At 26.9% G+C, this 22591-nt stretch overlaps 4 protein-coding genes across 8 annotated transcripts; 1 reads left to right on the top strand and 3 right to left on the bottom strand.

Moving 5' to 3' along the window:
• Positions 1-867: 867 nt before the first annotated feature.
• LOC105252809 lies at positions 868-7061 on the bottom strand. Its single transcript, XM_011260396.3, has 10 exons — positions 6975-7061; positions 5779-6012; positions 5512-5621; positions 5078-5396; positions 4729-4889; positions 4425-4543; positions 4274-4347; positions 2650-2722; positions 2227-2408; positions 868-2108 (listed from the first exon to the last, which is right to left on the bottom strand). Exons 1-10 carry the CDS (start codon positions 6992-6994, stop codon positions 938-940), a joined length of 2463 nt encoding a protein of 820 aa, XP_011258698.2. The 5' UTR covers positions 6995-7061; the 3' UTR covers positions 868-937.
• Positions 7062-7734: 673 nt separating this feature from the next.
• Positions 7735-12464, bottom strand: LOC105252835 (transcription factor A, mitochondrial). Of its 2 annotated transcripts, XM_011260431.3 has the most exons (7): positions 12305-12464; positions 12101-12207; positions 11312-11681; positions 11139-11237; positions 10440-10803; positions 10128-10354; positions 9657-9773 (listed from the first exon to the last, which is right to left on the bottom strand). In XM_011260431.3, the coding sequence occupies exons 2-5, from the start codon at positions 12160-12162 to the stop codon at positions 10594-10596; spliced, it is 741 nt and encodes a 246-aa protein (XP_011258733.1). In that variant the 5' UTR covers positions 12163-12207; positions 12305-12464; the 3' UTR covers positions 9657-9773; positions 10128-10354; positions 10440-10593. The 2 variants fall into 2 exon arrangements, with proteins under 2 accessions (XP_025264458.1, XP_011258733.1); XM_025408673.1 differs by lacking the exons at positions 10440-10803; positions 11139-11237; positions 11312-11681; positions 12101-12207; positions 12305-12464 and adding exons at positions 7735-8104; positions 8242-8549 and having other exon boundaries at positions 9161-9773; positions 10128-10349.
• Positions 12465-13135: 671 nt separating this feature from the next.
• LOC112637909 (probable E3 SUMO-protein ligase RNF212) lies at positions 13136-14527 on the bottom strand. The gene is made up of 4 exons (XM_025408604.1): positions 14395-14527; positions 14132-14310; positions 13509-13735; positions 13136-13286 (listed from the first exon to the last, which is right to left on the bottom strand). Exons 1-4 carry the CDS (start codon positions 14501-14503, stop codon positions 13136-13138), a joined length of 666 nt encoding a protein of 221 aa, XP_025264389.1. The 5' UTR covers positions 14504-14527.
• Positions 14528-15644: 1117 nt separating this feature from the next.
• Positions 15645-21739, top strand: LOC105252846 (pre-mRNA-splicing regulator female-lethal(2)D). Of its 4 annotated transcripts, none has more exons than XM_011260461.3 (6): positions 15645-15694; positions 17025-17409; positions 19979-20103; positions 20209-20387; positions 20469-20623; positions 20783-21739. In XM_011260461.3, exons 2-6 carry the CDS (start codon positions 17178-17180, stop codon positions 21484-21486), a joined length of 1395 nt encoding a protein of 464 aa, XP_011258763.1. In that variant the 5' UTR covers positions 15645-15694; positions 17025-17177; the 3' UTR covers positions 21487-21739. The 4 variants fall into 4 exon arrangements, with proteins under 4 accessions (XP_011258763.1, XP_011258753.1, XP_011258772.1 ...); XM_011260451.3 differs by having other exon boundaries at positions 15645-16081; XM_011260470.3 differs by lacking the exon at positions 15645-15694 and having other exon boundaries at positions 17220-18349.
• Positions 21740-22591: the final 852 nt, after the last annotated feature.

The raw sequence follows: 22591 nt of genomic DNA, 5'->3' as shown, positions 1-22591 counted from the left end.
GATATCTCTCTCGCTCTCTCTCTCTCTCAAAGTTACAAAATATTTCCTTAATCATAATTTTTTTTCAATCAAATTAGAAACAATTTTTCTAGAGAAAAAAAATTATTATCTGTTGCAATTTTCTAATTTTTAATACTGTGTACCTTTTTACAACCAAGAGAGCTTCAAAACAATTATAATTTTATTAAAATAAAATCAATTTAAAAATAACTAAAAAATATGATTACTTATTTTTTCCCTAAACTCTTACTTTCAAATAGCAATTTAAAACTATAGATTCAATTGACGTTTCCACTAAGAAAAATATGTTTCCACACAAATGATCTCTAAGAAAAAGACTCGGTAAGAGAAAAGTCTTGGTATAATTTATACATTATATAGAAGTTACTTCAAATCACTTGAATACATATCTTAATAATAATGCAAAGTGATTTTTATACTTATATTCAAGTAATAAGAAAGATTAATTTTTTAAATTAGAGTACAGATTTTAAAATTTTTATCTTATCTTTAAGTAACTAAAAACTTAGTAACTAATTTATTTAACCTGAGTTATTTACCTTAATAGTTATTTATCTGAAGTAACTAACTTGATTAAAAACATAATATAGTTTCCTTTTAAACTCATGTTTTGTAACATTTTGAATCAATTCAAAAACTTAAGTATATATAACTAACTTATCTAATCTAAGTTACTTACTTTAACTGTTATTTACCTTAAGTAACTAATTTGATCAAAAATATAATTTCTTTCTAGATTCATATTTTGTATCAAATTTACTCATTTCATTAAAATTTGTTTGTATTTGTTCATTTAAATTTATACTTAATTCAACACAAAATAATTTGTATATCATGATTGATGAGCATTTCTTAATTATAAAAAATTTCTACATTTTTTATGAAGATACCTTTAAAATCAGAGATCCATCCATATTTATATAAAAGCACAAGCAAGAACTGAAACTAACATCGCAATTGGAAAAAATATATATGCACCCATCCGTGGCTGGCAAATAGAAATTAATATATTAGTATCATCTATCTCATTAAGTTCTATACCATCCTTAGTTGGTATTTCAACAATTATTCTATCTGCTGACAATGGATTTAAAGTAAATGAGCATTCAGCTGCATTTATACATGATTTAGACACATTTTCGTATTGAAAAGTTGGCTTATATATATCAAAAATCGCATGAATATCATTGGACACAATATCGTTATCGCTATAGAAAATGTAATAATAGTAACCATCTTCTTGTACATGATGGTTTGCTTGTGCGTGTTTACTACTGAGCAAATAAGAAATATTAGTACACTGATTTGAAGGTTCAAATTCATGAGTTAACAATATCGCTCCTCCATAACAACTGAATAAGCTACTTTCAAAACTGGAAACAGATGAATCTTCGTTAGAACTAGATGTGAAATTTTTATTAGCATTTCCACCATGCCTGATGCCTTGATCTAATAAAGATGGTGGCTTTATAAGTTCTCGATTTCTTTTAAATCTTTTGATGCCCATCTCATTTTTTATTTCCTGTCCAACCATTTCTTTTTCATCAATTTTATCAGAATGCAATTCTTGTTTTAATTTTTGTATGTGCAATTTTCTATCTTGATCTTTTATATATTTTTTATTTTGTCTCATTTTTTTCTTTTTGTTCTTTCTCATCTTACGTCTAAGATGTCTTAATGTTCTAGTGCTATTTATGCTTTCTTGATCATCTATATGTTTTTTGATATAAGATGCTGCAGTATTATATAATATCTCTATATCTTTCAAATTTTCGTCAAACTTATGCGATAATGTATTATTATTATTATTGTAATTTATAAGAACCTTCTCATTCCCATCCATAGGATTTTCAGAGCTTACATTTGATATGTGTATATTGGTAGTTCGTATATTAAGAGGCTCAACCATAGTTGGTTCTTTAGAATTAATTTCTTGTGCATTTGATTCATATATTACTTTAACCTGTTTATTTGCACCTGGTAAATAGATATTTGGTGCTTGCTCCTTATTGATATTGTGTTCTAACAAACCACAAGTATGTAGATTTCTTTCTCCTTTTACCACTAATATAGAGGCTCCTGGAAACCTAAATAAGAATTTTATTTTCGGTTTATATACATTGCATTCAACAAAATTGGAAATCGTATTTTTAGATCATATCTTTAATTATTACATATATAATAGTTCACATTATTTTTTTTTACCTTGAACACACAGAGAGTGTTACAGTTGCACCTTTCAGTAAATAAAATCCCCAATATTCTAATGTATCATCTGGCAAACTCATGCTTTTTTTTAACCTTAAATGCTTTCGTTTAGATGTTATTTCTGGTCGTTGAGTCATTTGAAAAGCATTAAAAGTGCCATTCATTTGTAAAGTGTGTTCCTATGAGAAAAAATATTTTTTAAATTGTTTATATTATTATTGTTGCATACATAATTATATATTATCTATAAAATCTTATTAATTTTGTATTAATTCCATATATTCTTTTATCACATAGACTAAATATATTCAATTGAAACTTTTTAATACATTTTTCAATACATTTTATGTTAAATATTTTAATGACAAAATATAAAATCATAAAAATAATGACAATTAAAAATTAAATGTTTATATTTACTGAACAAAATATTGTTGAAATCCCATCGTTGATTTCCATGATGTCAGATTCTGTCACAGCATATGCAACATCCGCATAAATAATATGCCGCAGATACAAAGGAATTGCTATAAGCGTGATTGGTAAGACAGCTACCAATATACAGAAAACTAACACTCTTCTGATACCATGCATTTTTGCTACCCCTACCAATGTTAAATAAATTTGGCAATATTACTACTAGTGTTAGTTGAAATAAGCAAAATAAATAAGCAGAAATTATTTATATGTGCAAAATGTAATATATACATCATGATTTAGTAAAGCAGATATTGCAATGCGTTACAAATAATGCTAATACATGTACAAATGCATAAATATTGACGCTTACTGAATGTTCTATTCAAAAGTATATTATAGATTATTAGATTATATTCAAAAGTAGAAAGTAAGAAAATATTTACATTTAAAAAGTAATTAATATATACATAATATACATACACAAAACTATAATTTATGCTAAAAATTTATATTAAATTGAGCATATATAGAAAATAATTTACAAGAAAAATTACTTTCTCATGTTTCTCAAATTGAACTTCGTAAATAAATAAATGTGTTCTTTTGAAAGAGGTTATCTCTTTTATCTTTTTAAAAAGTTAACAAATCTATCTTATTCTTATTAACCCTTATTCTTTCTTTACAAACTTTTAAACGCTTAGAAATATCAATAATTGTAATATTTACGATCTTAGCATTTGCAATCTTATATGAAATATGTATCGCATTTACACAATTATATTGCGCATCGCGTATGGTATAGCAATTATAAATTTAAAAATATTATATTTCTATTATTTTTCTCTTAAAATTTCTCTACTGATTCATGATTTGTAAAATTTCGAAATATGATTTACGATACTTACTTTAATCCAAATAAAAATTAGTGCTAATGAAAACTAACGGAAAAGAGGTTAGAGATTAACGAAGATAAAGATGAAAACTAATGAAAACAACGCTATTGACAGTTTGATAATGAAAATACATAATTAGAAATCGACCAAAGCAGTGTCTGATTCGTTGGTTGTATTGACAAATATGATTATCAATTTCACTACTAATAGTACTAATGTGCTTGAATTCTCGAAGTATGCGTCACCCATATTTGGTAGATAAAATCAATCATTTGTATAGTGATTCGTTGCACTATCGCATTTGTCTAATTCCAGTTTATCTCAAATCGTGGATTATTTTTGTAACAAAATAAATTTAAGCAAATGAAAATTAATACAATTTAAAATGATTAAATTAATTATAATTATAACAAAAATAAAAAATAAAAATACATTTTTAATTTTTTCTTTGAATCTATTTGAGAAATTATATCTTCATAAAATCATAAAATCATAAAATATCCATCATGTTAAATCAGAATCATAAAACATCCATGTTATTGCATATAAAAATAAAACAAAATAATTAAAATATTATTATTATATATATTTAAATAATATGTATACATATATATATGTACAAATTATTATCTTTCAATAACTTACTTTTTTAGAATAAAAATTATTGTAACAATTATAATACCCATTACACTTAAAAAGTAATACTGCTTATTGCTTTATAATAGTCGTCCTTAGTAGCAGTATGAAGTTCAGATATATCAATTTGATTAAATATAGTTTTGCCAAATAACGTATTTTTATAAACCTAAAGTATGGAATAAATATTATTAATTTCTATCATCGACTTTCGATATAATTTAATTTATACTAATATATTCTTACTTTTAAGATTTCACTTGCATTAAATTTTTCTTTAAATCTTGCTTGGTAATCTTGTTTGAATGATGTATTCATTAGAGTAGCATGTAATTTTATTGTTTCATATTCTTTCTCCTTCAAACCTGAAAATAAAAATTAATTAATAGTAAACAAAATATCATAAAAGAGCTAATATCAATAAAAATATATTCAAAAATTTCATAATAATTATTGTTCCATAGTAGTCGTTAGAAATTATTATAATTATTATTTCAATATTTGTACAATATTGTATATGTAAAGATTTAATTCTTTCTATATTTTTTACCTATATCGATAAAATAATCAGCAATTTTATCCACAAGTTCTTGTAATTTTTTATGCTGCACGACTTGTGCAAATAAAACTTTAACTTCAGTGGGATCATCATTCATACATGCGACCCCTTGTAATTGTATATTTATTGGCTCAGTTTCTCCAAGAAAAGGACTAGAATAAATTATTTACAATTAATATTCTTTTTAAAAATAATTACATACTTGTATTTATCATATAAATATATCATAAATATTATATTTATATATCATTAACTATATGACCAATTATATGTGCAATTTAGGATTGTATGATCAATATTACTATTGTTATATATTTATGTAAGTTGATATTTATCTTACTCTATGATTTTCTCTTTACAATTCATGAGAGCATCAATAGCTTGTTTTTTTTCATTATCATCAAGTAATTTGAGCATTCCAATAGTGAGATGTAACTTAGATGGTGTTTGGAAAAGTGATTTATCAATATTGTATGTAGTTTTGTCATACTTTTCCAATACATCATTCTTAAAAGAATTATAATTATCCATTATTTCCTTTTTATTCAATGGAATAGATAAAAAATGTGTATAAGGTATTTTCTTTCTTGAAGTTTCCATTAGTAAGTCAATTCTATGTCTTGCAGCTACTACAGCTTTACGATCTGATGCAGTAATAACTATAGATAAACATTTAATATTTAAAAATTGTAATAATAGAAATATAAAAAGATTTAGAACGAATTAATTATTATTCTGTATGATACACAAGAATATAATCTGAATTGTTTTTACCGATATTTCCATTTTTTCCCTTTTTTGGTACATCTATAGTTGCTTTTGTCTCATTTTCCAATTTTTTATGTGTCATACCTTTTGCACCAATTATATACGAATAGTATACTCTAAAATATTAAAATTAGACTAATATAAATTATTATTATATTCTATTGCTATATATCATTAACTACATGTTCAATTATATGTGCTACTACTTTTGACTTTAAATTTTGATTGTTATATCAAAATGGCAAAAAAGTATATATTTGTGGAAATTCTTACTTGGGTACATAGAAGGTATGTTTGAAGCGCCCATTGTGAGGTACTATTTCTATATTAATTTCAGATTCCTCATCTGAACAAACTGATTCTCTGTCCTCCATGTAGGGAACTGATGTATCAATATTTTTCCAGGCACTACTTTCATAAAATCTATAGCAGTGTCCATTAACCCAAATTAATTCTGGTTCTAATACATTCATTATACAAAATGCAATACGTTTTATATGAACAGTCCTAAAATTTATATTAAATTGTCAATGTATTTAAAGGTATATGTAACTAATTTCTTGCAAGATTATAATATATAAAGCATAAAAAATTTAGCTCTATATATACTTTCTAACTAAGTTAAAATATTATTCTTAATTTTTGTTGCTTATAAAGATATAAATTTTATAATGCGCTATATATACCTCATTGTCAGTATATATATTATCTATTATATTTAACATATACAATATTTAATCTACATATTATATCAATGGCATACAAAAATCTAAAATCAAAGTAGATAATTCAAATAAAAAATTATAAAAAAACTCAACATTTACTTAGTTACATTAGTACAAAGTGGCTCTTAATATAATAAAAGCAGCCACAAGAATTGTGTAATAAAGCATTATTTATATAAGATTTTATTAACAAAACAGTCAAAATTTAGAAATGTAATTGTAATTATTAACAATATTGACAGTAGGACAGAGATACTTGTTTATATAACACTTTTCATTCATAAATATAGTCTGTCATAACTTCTTATATTCGTCCTGAATATTTCATGTGTATATATTTGTATATAGTATATTTATAATAGTAATTTTTTTAGAAATTAAAATATTTTTTTATTAGTTTATTTAACTTATTTGATTAAAATCATTTTATTTTTCTTATTTAAATTATGTGGTATAACACATGTTATAAATTAAATAAATCAATATTTCAATCGAGAATTGTGTGAATTAATATATAAAGATATTATTTAAATTGCACATTTTAGATTTAAGATTTAATTATCTCGTATTTTTTCAAATGATTTTCTTAATCTTCAGGAACTAGACATATAATTTCTTAGGTTAAGTAGTTACATGACATATATAATATGCAAATATGATATTATATTGTTGCTATCATATAATTAAAAAATAATTATTAAGCACTGAGTTAAAAGTGTTAGTTAATCAACACAACCTGTTCACCTTTTTAACGCATTTAACATTAGTGATTTGTTGACATAAATAGAATAGTATTTAGTGTTCGTTTTGCTTGCACTTTTTACACTCTACTCTTTTTCTCTTTAATTTTCAATTTGTGATATATATATTACGGTCTTATATATATCATTATATATAGCTATGTGTGTGTTTAAATATATACCTTATTTCAAAGTGCAGAAAATAGAGTGCAAATCAAATAAATTTCTTCAATTCTTCAAAAACTCTGCAACAGAGGACAAAACAAGCCAGAAAGCTTATTCCAGTAATTATTTCATTATACAGTTCTCTAAATCAATTTAAATTTTATATCAGATGTCATATCCGATAAAATGTATGTCACATTTATTGCTTATATGATAGAAAATAAAAAAAATTTTTTTTAAGTATTCATGTAAGATTACGATCATTTAACTTCTTTCGTGTATTTTATCTTTTATTTTTTTTTTGTATCTACATACTTTCTCAGTATATTTCTGATAATAATTTTATATTTTTAATAAAGTGGTAAGCTTTGTGTACAATGTATTTACATATTTAGTTTCATACAATATCACCAAAGTTCTTAAACTTGGACAGAGATCTTTAACAATGGCGGAGATAGATAAAAACATTGACAGTATATACACAAATATATATATATATATATATATATATATATATATATATTTCTACAAATTAATCTATGTATAAAAATGTTTTATATTACACATATATTCTTAAAAAAAATTGATGCTTTGCTTTCACATATTTATATTTTTCTAAACATATTTCTATTACTTTCTTTTTATACAAAGTTTTCTGTGATGGAATTCCATTTTATCTTTTCTCCTCCATTTAGATATCATAAATAATTATACACTTATTGATATTGCAATATTATAGTAATAGATAATAACATAGCGCATTAATACAAAACTGAACATGTACAACCCAAAATCATGAAGTATTACAGTAAATAATGCAAATGATATTTTGAATCTATAAATTAATTTTGGTTGGATATTACATAATATCAAAACAGCAAATAGTAAATTGCTGTCTTGTGTTTCAAGTAAACTTGTATAATTGTATAGACGTCCCGTCATCAGCAACAAATAAGGTATAATAATTGCCTGTAATAATAAATAATTTATAGAATAATTATATATATTATTTATATATTAATACAACATATATTAATACAATATATTAATACGACATATGTAAATTATGAATGTGAATATTTTAACAAGTTATTAAATGAGATTACCTGCCCAAAAAAATTATCTAATTTCAACATTAGTAAAATGTTGACAATCCCAGCTAGCAGAATAAAATTAATTCGATTGAATAATAATCTGTGTAACATAAATTTTGGCTTGGATATTTGTTCTGATAAACATGTACTTCTATCACTAGTATCATTTAAAAAATTTTCATGTTTATCATCTTTGAATCTTGTAGAATCTTGTGATTCTATCTCTTTATCGATATTACAGATACCATTTCTAATATTATACTCTTCCAAATCAGCTTCTGTTTTAAGAAAACTGTTGCTTTCCATTTGTGGATTATCATCTGCAAAATATTTGTTAAATATATCAATCCAAGCCAAAAATTCATCTATATGTGTTATGTGAAAATAAATAAACACAGAAAAAATTTTTGTATTTCTAATATATATATATAGCATACATAAATTTAGAAAATACATTTCTTTTTAAGATATAATATGGATCAAGCTCATTATTTCAATTTATAAATGCATATAATGGTTTATTATACTATCTATGAAATCAAATTTAAACATGGTTTCAATTTGTAGTTGCTACATAATTTTTTTTATAATTTTATCATTAATGTATAATGTAACCTGTCATCTAATGATAAATGTTCAAAATGATATCTGTTTGTTTATATGATAAAATAATATGTAAAAGTCAAAACAATATGCTATAGCATGCTAAAGCATGTACTTAGCTAAGAAAACCTCAAGCATTCATGCGCAATGTTTCTTCCAATATAATATATACATGTACATACATGTGTGTTTTGAAAATTTATTATATTTATTGGTCTATTTTATTTATTTGAATAATTACTCACAAATTTGGAACATTACTTTTCTTTATATCTTACATTTGCTTTCACATATATTTGATTTTCTTTAACTAATTCATTATATTTACCCTTAATTTTATTTGCATTATTGCTCGCTGTAATTTTACGTAAACGATTTTCTGAGTTTTCCAAGATTCGTCGTCTTCTTGCTTCTCTCCTGGTATTAGTTTCAGCCATAATATATAATAATTACATCCAATGAATGATGATAAACTTCCTTTTTTAATATGCACTCATATAAATTGTGCATCAATCAAAAAGAGCTTTAAAGATTAAATAAAAATAAAACTAATTTATATTCGTTTAGGTTTATGGATATTCATAGGAACAGATGAATACGCTTCTTTGAAAAATGAGGTTAGAGGATGACTTTTAGCGCCGTGCAGAAGTGACAAACTAAAATAGATCACGTGACGAATGGAAAAGTGATTTGAATCACTATGGACTGCATACACACCAATACAAATTGTGTATTTATAATTTGTAAATTTAATACAAATATATGACTGCGAGATTAAAATACATAAGTTGATCTGTTAAAATAAACTCGTACTTGTTTCAAGATAACTCGCACAATTGTCAGTATATTTAAATGATATATAAAATGTCGATAGTCTAATCCATGAGATGTTGCTGCTGTCATCGTCGTAACACTTAATCCACTTGGGTTAGTGTAAATTTCTATAAAAAAGCAGAGGGAAAGAAATGAAATGTTAGTATATGTATGATTCAAGAACAAAATTTAAAATATTAATATTTGAGATGGATTTCTCAAAATAATCCTCAATTAAGGGTGATTTAATTGATAATAATTAAGGAATATTTACATAAGTAATAATAATATACACACAAATTTATTATATAAAGAAAATATATAATACAAGATATAAACTATATAATATATAAAAATACGAAAAAATGCGTGCTATATCCCAATAACTTCAATATACAAACAAGTTACTTATACATAAGGTTAAAAACGCAAAATATTGATATTAAAATACCACCTGTACCAATAAATACATATTCTCTTACCATCTTCCAATTTTTAGTACACTCTTTCAAGAGTGTTAAAAATCTTTGCCATACAGAAGCAAAATATATCTTATATATCTGTGTATGTGATTTATGAGGATGCATTATTGATTCATCAGTGTTGCTTATTAATGTATCCATTGTATTTGTTGAATATTTCATTATATCTCGTAAATTGTTTTTGTCATTGTAAAGTACCAAGCTTTTTGTAGATTTATATTGTTTATCTAAACAAGTTGTAAAAAAATTGTATAAATATTTTATAGTTTTAATAATTATGTAAAATCTTTAAGCTAATGATTTTTCTATTACCATTATCAATATCAGAAATACTTCCAAGTGTATACTGTGTATCAGTGCCCCAACCTGTTTTAATATTCTCTTTGTTTCGAATTCTAACTTTAAAGAAATCTGCAGCAATGGATTCAGGAATTTGCATAATAGATTGGCTGGGGCACTCTGAATCCTATTCTTTGTGTTTATCAATAGCGGTGTTGCGTTTAGATTTTAAAGTTGACTTTAGCAAATCTTGATGACCTTCTCGAATCATATTTTCCTCCCAATTTTTTAATTCAATTTTATATTTTTCTGATAATCGTGCTGCTTTTGCTATATATTTATTTTTATCTTCTATTATCAAATTTTTCCATTCATTACTCATATTCTTCATCCAATCCTACAAATATATCACAAAAAACAAAAGATTATATATTACTTTTCTACCTTTTTTTTATGATTATCATAAACAAATAAAAGTGTTTTTTCTTTATATACTGCATATACTTAATTATTTAAAAAATAAAATATAGTTTGTGCAATGTTTTTTTATTAGCTACTAACATACTAGTTTGTTAGCAACTAGTAAAAAAGTATATTGTATTTTAAATTTAGTAGTTATTTCTTTTTCTAACATGTAATCAAGTTAAAACATTTCAATTTTACTAGCTGCTGACACTAGCATACTAACAGCTAGTAAAAAAACATTGTATAAACTATATTTAATAAAATTACCTGCTGTGATATTTGTGGATCTTTGACCATCTTGTTATCTTGCATGAATAAGACAAAGGCAGTTAATGGCCGCTTTGGTTTCCCAAGTTCTGCAAGTTTCTGTCACAGAAATAAAAACATTAATATCACATATTATGTAAGCAGATTTTAATATAAAATCTTGATATAAATACTTGTTTAATTTGACTTTTTTCTAAAGCATGCTCTTTTTTTATTAATTCTTGTTTTATTAGCATCTGCTGATCATCGGTTATTGAGTTCTTATATTCCATTAATTTTTGCTTATATACAGAGCTCTGTTCCATATATTGCTTTTGTAAATTCTGTTTTATTGTTGGATCCACTTGTGACCATTGTTCTGCTACTTTTTTTATAATTTCTATCTGTGTATAATTGGGATATTCTTTGTGAAGCTTGTCTTTTACAGAGAGAAAATATTGCATATATGCATTTAATGGCTTCTTTGGTTTTGGTGGTAAAATATCTTTTTCTATACTGCGTTTAAGCTTGGATACAATGGGATCTTGTGTAGTAGCCAATCTCCTATAATAAAAAATTAAAAAATTTAGATATAATTTACAAAATGTTAAATATTTTAGTTTTTATTTTTTTATTTACTTGTTTGCATCTATAAAAGACAAAGATTTGAAAAATAAAATATTATAAACATTTTCCTCCTTATTTTAATATCTATTTTCTCCAATGTCTTTATCAAAACATATTTTAAATCCAAATCCAAATCTTTATCAAAACATATTTTAAAATAGTAATAATTGTGACGACTTAAGAAATAAATTCACAAATTAATCTTTATATAATCTTAAATTTGAATAACGCATAATTTATGTTATTAAGAATTTATTACATCTCATGGATAGATGTATTGTTTCACAGCGTTAAAGCATGGTAATATATCAATTTAAAAATGTTTAAATAACGATTTATAATAGAAAACCAACTACCTTGTGCATGACAAATTAATGCCATTAATAGGAAATAATAACCTCCAGGTCGTCATTATCATGGTAAATGTGCTTTTAGTCCTACTATCAAATAGCCTTAATCAATCCTAGGTTGTGTACGAGAAAAAGAGAATTTTTGTATTAAAATTATTCTAATATTCTTAATTATATCGCACATAGAAAACAACTAAAAAATAGAGTTACATTCAAAAATCTTCAGTCGGAAATTCTCCTTTTTCTTATTTTATTTTTGGATTGTTTTAGACCTTCCATCCATTGTGCCTAGCACGTAACACAGTAGCACGTTGAATCAAACACGATAGTAAACCATAGATATAGAAAATCTCAGTAAATATCTTACGAAAAAAAACAATCGTACTTTCAGGATTGCGTTCCAAAATTTTCTTCTTGGAGTAACGTTTGATTGGCCAATTGAAAAAAATTCCTTTATCCTGATTGGTTAATCGATAGAATGTGGCAAAACCGCCATATTCGAAAAGAAATGTAAAAAATATATCTTTTTGAAATCAATAAACCGAATTTAATAAAGAAAAAATCATAATAAGTTAAATATAAAAAAATGAAAAATATTAATCTGATAAAGTGATTGGAAAAATATTTCACTGGAAAAATATTTCACAGCAACAATAAATACGAACCTTTTTAAATAATACTAAATATATTTTTAATATTTTTGCTATTTTTACATGTTATTCAGAACTCCTATTTAACTCTAACTTTAATTATTTTATATGTGTGTAGAATTAATAATCTAATAAAAGCGTGAAGAAATATAATGTAGTGAATTATAAATATGATATGAATGAATTAATATAATGTGAAACACGTCACATTATAAGGATCTTTCTTTTAATACACAACAAAAATTTATTGATATTTTTTGATTTTTAGATTATTATTCTTTTAACTGTAAATAAAACTTATTAGTTCTTACTTCATGTACAACTTAAGTATGATAATATAATGAATTCTAGATTATATAAATATATAAAGAAAGAAAAACACAAAGAAAAATTATTTCATGAAACTGTAATTTGAATTCGTATCTTTTTTAAAAAGAGAACTACCGGATTTTGGATTGGGTACGCGAAACCCATCCGCATCGATTTGATATTTAGGTATCGCATTAGAAAATTCCGAAGAGTTCACTGATGTTGAGGCACATCTGTAAATAAGAAATAAATGCATTAAGAAAATGTTTGATAAAGTATCGCATTATTCAGATCTTTTAATATTTTTCGTTCATAATAATAATATAATAATAACCATTATATTATATTATTATATATTATATTATTATATTATAATTTATTATATTAATTATTATATTATATAATAATAATTATTGAAAAATATATATAGCTTAATATATGTTTTTTGTATTTACCCTGTACTTGACAAATGTATACGAGTAGAATTGGAATCTCTCGGTGCGTTCATTTTGCAGAATACAGATTGCTGATTATTTTGCATTTTGCATGTATTTTGCATTTGTAATAACTTTTTGCGGGCTTTTTCCGTCTCGTTCTTAAGATTTATATATCTTTCTCTTAATATTTTAAAATTATGTTGAACTTGAGGCATATCACTTTTTAATTTCCCATATTTTTCTTCCTTAAAAGATATGGCACAATTATTAGAGAGAATTGTGTGTGTTATTAAAAAGATAAGATCAAAGAAATATAGATAATATAACTATAAGAAATATATAATATAAATATATATGTGTATGTGTGTCCATATTTGTATATTATATATTTATATTTAAGATATATATATATATATATATATATATATATATATATATATATGCGTGCATATGTGTGTATGCGTGCATGTATGTATATATGATATTTATATAAAAAATATATATACATGTATATGTATATTATGTGTGTGTGTGTGTGTTTGCTATGATAAGAAATTGCATGAGAAGCATAAAAAAATAAAATAGATGATATACAATTAAATTTTTAAAATATATTTAGATTTTTAAAATAGATGATATACAATTTCGTGAAAGCGTTGCATTATTATCTTCATCTGTTCAGTTCGCAAATTATCTGCTTTTGATAGCATATCCCAAATTTCGTTAACAGGTTCAAAAAACGAGATCGTTGTAGGCATCAGATCTTTTAACGGTATATATGCGGGACTGATATATTGACATCGTGGACACTGCCTTTCCACTGTAACAGAAATTAAATTAAATTATAATTATGGATATTAAATTCTGTGTATGTGTGATACCGTTTCTTAATTTTATTATTTACCTTGTTGCGTACACTTCTGGCAGAAAATGTGGCCGCACTGTGTAATGTTGTACGGCCGATGTCCTCTGTATATCGGGATGAAGCATTTGTTGCAAATGAATAAATCCATATTGAAATGTAGATGAAAAGTATCTATGTATAACGACGTATAACTGTGAAACACTATTATTATCTTTTTCAGGATTTAAGCGAAATAGCAAGTGCCGCGTACTTTATTTAATGGCGCCAAGAAATGAATTGAAATTAGTCAACATTCGCGCTGCTTCTAGTGCTACCAACATCGACAGATTTCCTAATCGGAAAAAATCAAGAATGTACTTTTATGACAGAGAGAAGACTGAGAGATGTCATTGCCTGATTTTAGGTGATCCCTGAAAGCGATACTCCCTCTATGGACGTTGGAAACGTGGACATGAACTACAAAGCCAATGTCCATAAATATTCTCAGAGGATAATATATAATATGCACAATTTCTGGTTTCGTTCCGCGCTATGTGCATGAAATGCCGGTAGTATCAGAGTATAACAAAACACTTATGTATATAAATTGATAGTAAATAAATTATTCAATCGCGAAAGATACTGTAATCTTTCAATGTAATGTAAATTCAAAGATGAAATAAATATTTTTCTATATTCATTGCCATATTTATAAATTTTAAATAAAAATAATAATACCAATTCTAATAATGACTTTTTTTCTTCATTAAAACATTTTTAACGAAATTGTACACATTATATATTATTCTCTGAGAACATTCATGGACATTGGCTTTGTAGTTCATGTCCACGTTTTTAATGTTCATAGAGGGAGTATCGCTTTCAGGGACCACTAGAGAACCTCTAGGAGAGAGAATGGACAACTGATCAAGCTTTTTCATGATTGGCTGGCAGAAAATGTATCAATTTTAGCTATTGCGACGCCAATGCAAAATATGATGACACACAAATAGGACACACATGACACACATATATTAACCTATTTGTGTGTATCATATTTTGCATTGGCGTCGCAATAGCTAAAATTGATACATTTTCTGCCAGCCAATCATGAAAAAGCTTGATCACATGTCACATGATCAGTTGTCCATTCTCTCTCCTAGAGGTTCTCTAGGGACCACCAAAAGCAGGCCATGACATCTCTCAGGGCTGACGCGCATGCGCGAGCTTATCCTTTCGTCTCCCGTCACGAGTGTTAATACTACTAACCCGGTGTATGTATGTATTGGGTTGTAGGTCGATCATGATTGGAGCATGCGCTGGCACGCGTTCGTTCGCTCCTCTCGGGGATCGCGGAGAGGTGATTGTCATTCATGATTAGTCGCAGCGTTCTTGACGAGTGTATCGCGCGTTTTTCCGGGGTGTTTCCGCGTCTGATTTTTTCTTCATATGTGGCGTCGTATGTCAAAGTACCGCGGCTAGCTTTTGGCCGCGAACTACACGTTTCCTCGTGCGTTCGGTTCCGCTCGGATTGATCGATCGCGAAGAGACAGAGAGAGAGAGAGAGAGGGAGAGGGAGAGAGAAGTTCTGTTCGCCGCACGCGGAGAATCCGTTTGGCGCTTTTTCCACGGATGTAAGATCTTGTACGTGCGCACGATGTTACGGTTTTCGTCTCTCTTCTGATACCGAGCGAACATCTTTATAATAGAAACACCTCTGTCTGATTCTAACGGATGAGATAGATAGGTAGGTGTAAGATTTTAGGCGAGAACAATTTTGGAGAAAGCGCGATGACTGAAAATCGATCGCGATGAATTAGCTTCGCGAATTGTCATTCTTATCCGCGATTCGAAGTTCACGAATAGTTATTGAAATCTACATCTCGTGACATTTGATCCTTTGAAGAGTGAGGGAAAAGAAGGAAGAGATGAAGCACAAGTGAAAAAAAAAAAAATAAAGAATGCTCGAGCGTAAATGCTCCTTCGTGGCAGACATGTCGACGTAATGGCGTCACAAGTCTGTCTTCTGCCGGAGACATGCATTCCGCTTTCTTAATTGCCACTACGATAGATTCTCGCGACTATTCACGTGACTTGAGAATATTCTCCAGAGTTTCATGTCATCTTAGCTTGTTATAGCAATTTATTACGCGCGTGCTTGTTATGCTTTATTACGAATGTGTATCAATCAATTTGATTCTGATATATATTTTCAAATAGGAATAATTTAATGTAACTTGCGTGTATCATACACATTGTTGAATCGATTGGAAAAGAAAAGGACACATGTATTTTTATATATTATAATTTTGACAAAAAATCATAAGTTAATTCCATAAATGTATAAACATGCTAGTAATTTCAATAGCAATGTGAATAAATATTTAATAAAGTGATCTGTAGGTTAATATAAATCAGATATATATATACACACACACCCACAATGTTAAATATATCATATGTTTGAAATTAATCTTAGGATAATGCATATCTGCTTTACAGAATTATTTTTTAAAATATTTATTCTTAATAAAAATATGCACAAATAAATTAATATATACAAATAAAGTAATTTGTTTAACAAAATATTATTTATATCACATAATTCAAGTAAGGAATAGTTTACAAATAGTTTTAAAATTCATTTATGTGATGCTTGATACTAATTATGTCACACTTTTCTGTCTTAGATGAATATCTCCTAACACCAACTGCATCACCATATTTGATCAGTGGTACAATCATCATTGTAACATTAATGAACACAAGGTCTTGTGCTCATAAAGCTCGATAAAGGCTTCTTCTGCATATCAACATCCCAACTGCTACAAATTGGCAGTGAAATGGCAGATGAATGCAGCGAAGTGAAGTCGGCAGGACCATCCTCACCAAGGAGTCCTCAGAGCAATAGCATCAGTGGAAAACCCAGTAGCCCGCATTCCCCTAGGCAACCAAGACGCTTGAAGCTTACTCAGCAACAATTGGACAACTTGACAAAGGACGAGCTAGCAGCCAAATGGCATGAACAGGACTTGTATGTGGAGTGTCTAGAAGCCCAGGCGGCAGCTCAGGAAGGTACTGAGATCACACGAGTGAGACCACCTCACTCACCACATATCTTAAGCGAATTAACGAATGCCAGAACACAACGGTCTTTTATAAAAGACAAGACTCTCATAGGGACGCTAAGCATAGGGTTCATTAGATCAGTGTCTAGGATACTATAACTAAATTGTTTATAGGGTTAAGATAATGAAAAAGCTTTAGTAAATAAGTAATACACTGTAGGTATAAAATATTTTTTCACTCTTTATGAAAAAGCTCAGTACATGTGCAGTCAGATTGTTATATTTGCACAAGTATTAGAAAGATATAAAACTGAAATAATGTTGCGTTTTATAATATGCAATGTAGTGTTGAGCAATATTCGATTATATATTAATTTTTGAAACAGCATTTGTGATGTGTAGTGTGGATAATTAAATTAGATTCATATGTATAGTGACATAAAACACAAAAATCTTAAGGTACCTGTGAGCATAGGTGGAGTGATAGCCATATATATAATATGCAAAAAGCTGGGATATATTTGTAGGCTAAGATATATCCATACTAAATTTTTCTGTGAGCAGTTACACTGTCAGCCATGAAAAGCGTAGTTAGCGAGTAAAAGTGAATATGGCTGAAATAACAAGTGTTCATGTGTATCAAGAGACGTCCATTTCTTTGCAAAAAATGTGTCTACCATCAATATTGTGGAAGACACAATCGTCTAGTCCAAAATAACACTTTATAAGTGCCTGTGCAGTGTATCGCGTATACTTCTGCAGTGTAATAATTATACCGCCAAATACAGGACAAGTGTGTGCGCGCGTGTAATTCGAAATACCGAGTTTCTACTTAACAATGATGAGATGAAAAGCACAGCGTTTTTATGAGGACGCTGACTTTACAACTCAGAGGAATAATAAGAATGGATCCATGTCACCCTTTGGCCAAAACACTGCATTTTGGGGTGCGTGAATTTAAATCTCTCGGTGAAGTACGCAACCACAACATTCGCCGTTACCAAAACTGGAACACTATTACCTAATCTTATCCATCTGCTCTCTCTCCCCATTCTCTTCTTTTCAAATCTATATATTTTTATATATTACCTTTTGTTTTTGAACCTTTTCCCAATTAGATAATGCAATTTTTAATTAATTGTATTCCTAGACCAATCATCCCTCTACATATTCTCACTATGAATGCAACTTGTGTGCATGCATTTATACCTGCACCATAATGTCCGGATATCAGAAACGAATTTCTCAAAAGTACAAACCTGTGAATTAAGCCCGGCCGGCGTCTTGTTACAACATCTGTGCCTACAACAAGTACATGCTTGATTCTTGCGGAAGAAAAGTAACATCCACTCTTGGTCTTGGTGGAAGTACAGAGAATCTCACAAATGGCACATCGCAACGAGCTCCAAAATCAAAGTATGCGCTAGTTAACAATGTCAGTTGTCAGGCAGTCATTGTCACATACTTATGAAAGTATATAGTTTATTTATGCGCACTTAGGTTAAAATTACAAATAGTAATTTTTCACCAATACACATTTAATTCCAACAAAAACTTTTTCTCTCTTTATACATGTATATTTACATATAAAAATTATACAAAATATTTTACATAATCACACAAATACAATACATTTATAGTCCAAGGTTTCAAGCACTCTATGTGGTTCATAAATTCATATTTTTTTCATTATATAAATGTGTATGTTCAGAAAATAGAAAATTATCATTGATTTCAATTTTTGCAGTTATAGCTACAAAAGAGACATTTTTTAAATATTTTTAAATATATTATTGACGAGATTATTGATAAAAAAAAGTTCTATTACAATAGAAGTTCTATTACAATAGAATTAATAACATATATTTAACTTTACATTTCTTTATAATAATAAATTTTAATTCTTTTATTTTTTATTATAACTAAAAATTTAATTATTTTCAGAAACATTAAACAGAAAAAATTTTCTTATTGAAATATGTTTTATAGAAATATAGCTAATAATAGATTTACTTTTTATAATTTATAAAATTACGAAAATTAACAAGAATTAAGCCTTGTGTATATTTATATAAATGTTATTTATTTAAATCAGAATTTATAAAAATTAAATTTATATTTTCTTGTTTATTCATATCTCATATCTTATTTATATTCATATCACAGTATCTTGTTTATTTATAAGAAAATTAAATTTTATATAAAACAAAAAATTAAATTTACATAAAACACTTAAAAAAAATAATTTTTAAAAAAATTTTAATAAAATAGATAAAACTAATAACTAAATTTTCAAACAAGATAAACTATTGCAAGCTTAAAATAGGTTCAATAATTATATATATGTATATAAACATATTATATATTTCCTCTATGAAATATATTCCATTAGTTCACTGTAATCATTTTAAATGTAACATATAATTTTAGTATTTTAGGAAATATTTTTCTTGAAAGAGATATATTGTGTTGAATATATATATGTCATAAATATATTAAAATTTTGAGAAACACATAGATGCCATTGGATATTGAAATTCTAGAGGTAGAAAAATTTATAGACTATTCCTTTATAGGTGATCTAGCTTCATTGAGAGAATCCGAAAACAAATACAGACAACAATATGTAGAAGCATCTCACAGGGAGAAGATCTTAGTAAGAAGGCTTGCCTCTAAAGAGCAGGAATTGCAAGAATATATTGTATGTAAACATTTTCAGATATACTGAAATTTTAGTAAAATTTATCTTGCAAAACTTATTTTTATGTAAACCTATAAATAAAAAAAGACTTTTTCTGTGTGTTAGAATCAAATTACTGAAATGAAAGCCACCCAAGCTCCGTCCGCAGCTGCATTAAGGTCTGCTCTGTTAGATCCAGCTGTTAATATATTGATACAGAAATTAAGACAAGAATTAATAACGACCAAGGGTAAATTAGAGGATACACAAAATGAGCTAAGCGCTTGGAAATTTACACCAGACAGGTCAGAAAAAGTTTCTCTAGTATTTATGTATTGAATAAAATATATGTAGTGCTTTTCTTACTAATTATATTTTACTTACAGTAATACAGGGAAAAGGTTAATGGCCAAATGTAGATTATTATATCAAGAAAATGAAGAGCTTGGTCGTATGATTGCTAGTGGACGTATCGCTAAGTTGGAAGGCGAACTTGCCTTACAAAAAAGTTTCAGTGAAGAAGTCAAAAAGTCACAATCAGGTATCTTATTAAATATTTATTGATTTATAACTTACCTTATGTAAAGCAATTTTATAATTATTATAATTAAAATCGAATCTTTTTTATAATTGAAATGTCTTGAATATTATATATTGGAAAGCGTTATAGATCTTGAACATTTTTTTTTTCATTTTACAGAATTGGACGAGTTTCTACAGGATTTAGATGAAGACGTGGAAGGTATGCAGAGTACTATTTACTTCTTACAACAAGAATTGCGCAAGGCTCGAGAATCCGTCACACTATTACAACAGGAAAATGCAGCATTAAAGGCGAATACAAATGAGAATAATTTATCGAATGGTTTATCACCCCATACGCCCCCGATTAAAAAGGAGGAATCAGAAGAAATTGCACCAGATACAAAACCTCCAAAACCAATGGAGGACAGTGATATGTGCAAAGGTGTAAGAACTCCACCGTTAACGTCGCCCCAGAGTGAACTTACTAGTGTCGAAAGAACAGAACGTGCAGAAAGAAAACTTAATCAAGCCGATCACAATGACGAGAGTTCTAGCGATTCCGCGGCATTAATTATTAAGGTTGAAAATGAAGAACTCAGTGATAGAGAAGAGGAGCACGAGGAGAATCGGAACAAACGAATATTAAGGAGTAAAAGTCACAATAGGAATAGTGGTAAATCAAACGGGGAAGAGGTGCTAACGCGAACAACGCGGGGTAGGGACAGGACAAAGAGGGAGAAAAGTGCAGCCAGTAGTGATGATGAAAGGACGCACAAGAAGAAACGTAGAGAAAGTATTCTTTCTCTCGATTATAATGAAGGCGATGATGATGCATTAGTTTTAACTAATGGTGAGACTCTACAAAGTGACCCAGAATGAACGATATTTTAGGTTTGATTTTGAATTATATCCAATCAAAATGTGGCGAAAATTCGCGATATGATTTTATATGTTTTCTCTCGTTCCTGTGTACAAAATTTTTCAATTAACGCAACGTTGGCTGTTTATAGAACAATGCTCGAATAAACGAAGCCATAAAGAAAGAAACGTAATTTCAGTACCTGTATTGGTAATAACTTCAAATGCTAATATTGTTTCTAAAAATTAACAAACTTGTAAATATTCTTGTAATAATAGATTAGTATAAAATTTGAAATTTATAATTACATCAAATTATTTGCATATGACCAAGTTACAAATTATATTATACAGATATATCAAATAAATTTGATTATCGGCTTATGATTTATAACAGCCAGATGCTGTAAAAGAAACCAACACAATCAGACTTTATTTATATTTTGTAAATTTCTTGTAACAACATTTTATGTAAATTAGTAAAAGTTTGATTAATCAGTAAAAATGAATAATACAAAAAATTGTCAAGAATTAATAAAAAACGCCTGACCATATTTTAAGTAAACAAATAAATAATCATTACTTTTAGATATATATAAATGAAAACACATCATCTAAATCTAAATTATATATGTAATAATTCCAATGTATATATATACTTTTATGTGGCATAAGACAATATTAATCATGCGTATGTGTTTATTGCTCTTTTATTTAATAATTGGAGAGTAAAAGAAAGAAAAGAAAATATATAAATTATTTAAAATGTAAGTTTTTTTAGCAAAGCATATATATATATATATATATATATATATATATATATATATATATATATAAATTGAATTTACAGAATTAATATATAAAACTAATATATTAAAAATTTCTAATCTTTTAAAAAACTATATAAAGTATGTAAATTTACGTTTATAATTTCCTAAAAAAATTGTATGAAATTATGTGTGAGATATAATATTTTATATATAAAAGTTTATATGTATAAAAGTATACATAAAAGTTTGTTTTTTATATTTGTCTTTTTTTATATTTTTATTTTCGTTTTCAAGGAGAGAAAACACACATAGAAATAAAAGATATTAAATATATATAAATTTACATTAAAGTATTG

Source organism: Camponotus floridanus, unplaced genomic scaffold (genome assembly GCF_003227725.1).
Source record: "Camponotus floridanus strain SB8 unplaced genomic scaffold, Cflo_v7.5 scaffold22, whole genome shotgun sequence".
In the NCBI taxonomy this organism is placed as follows: domain Eukaryota; kingdom Metazoa; phylum Arthropoda; class Insecta; order Hymenoptera; family Formicidae; genus Camponotus; species Camponotus floridanus.
This window is presented reverse-complemented; position numbering and strand designations above follow the sequence as displayed.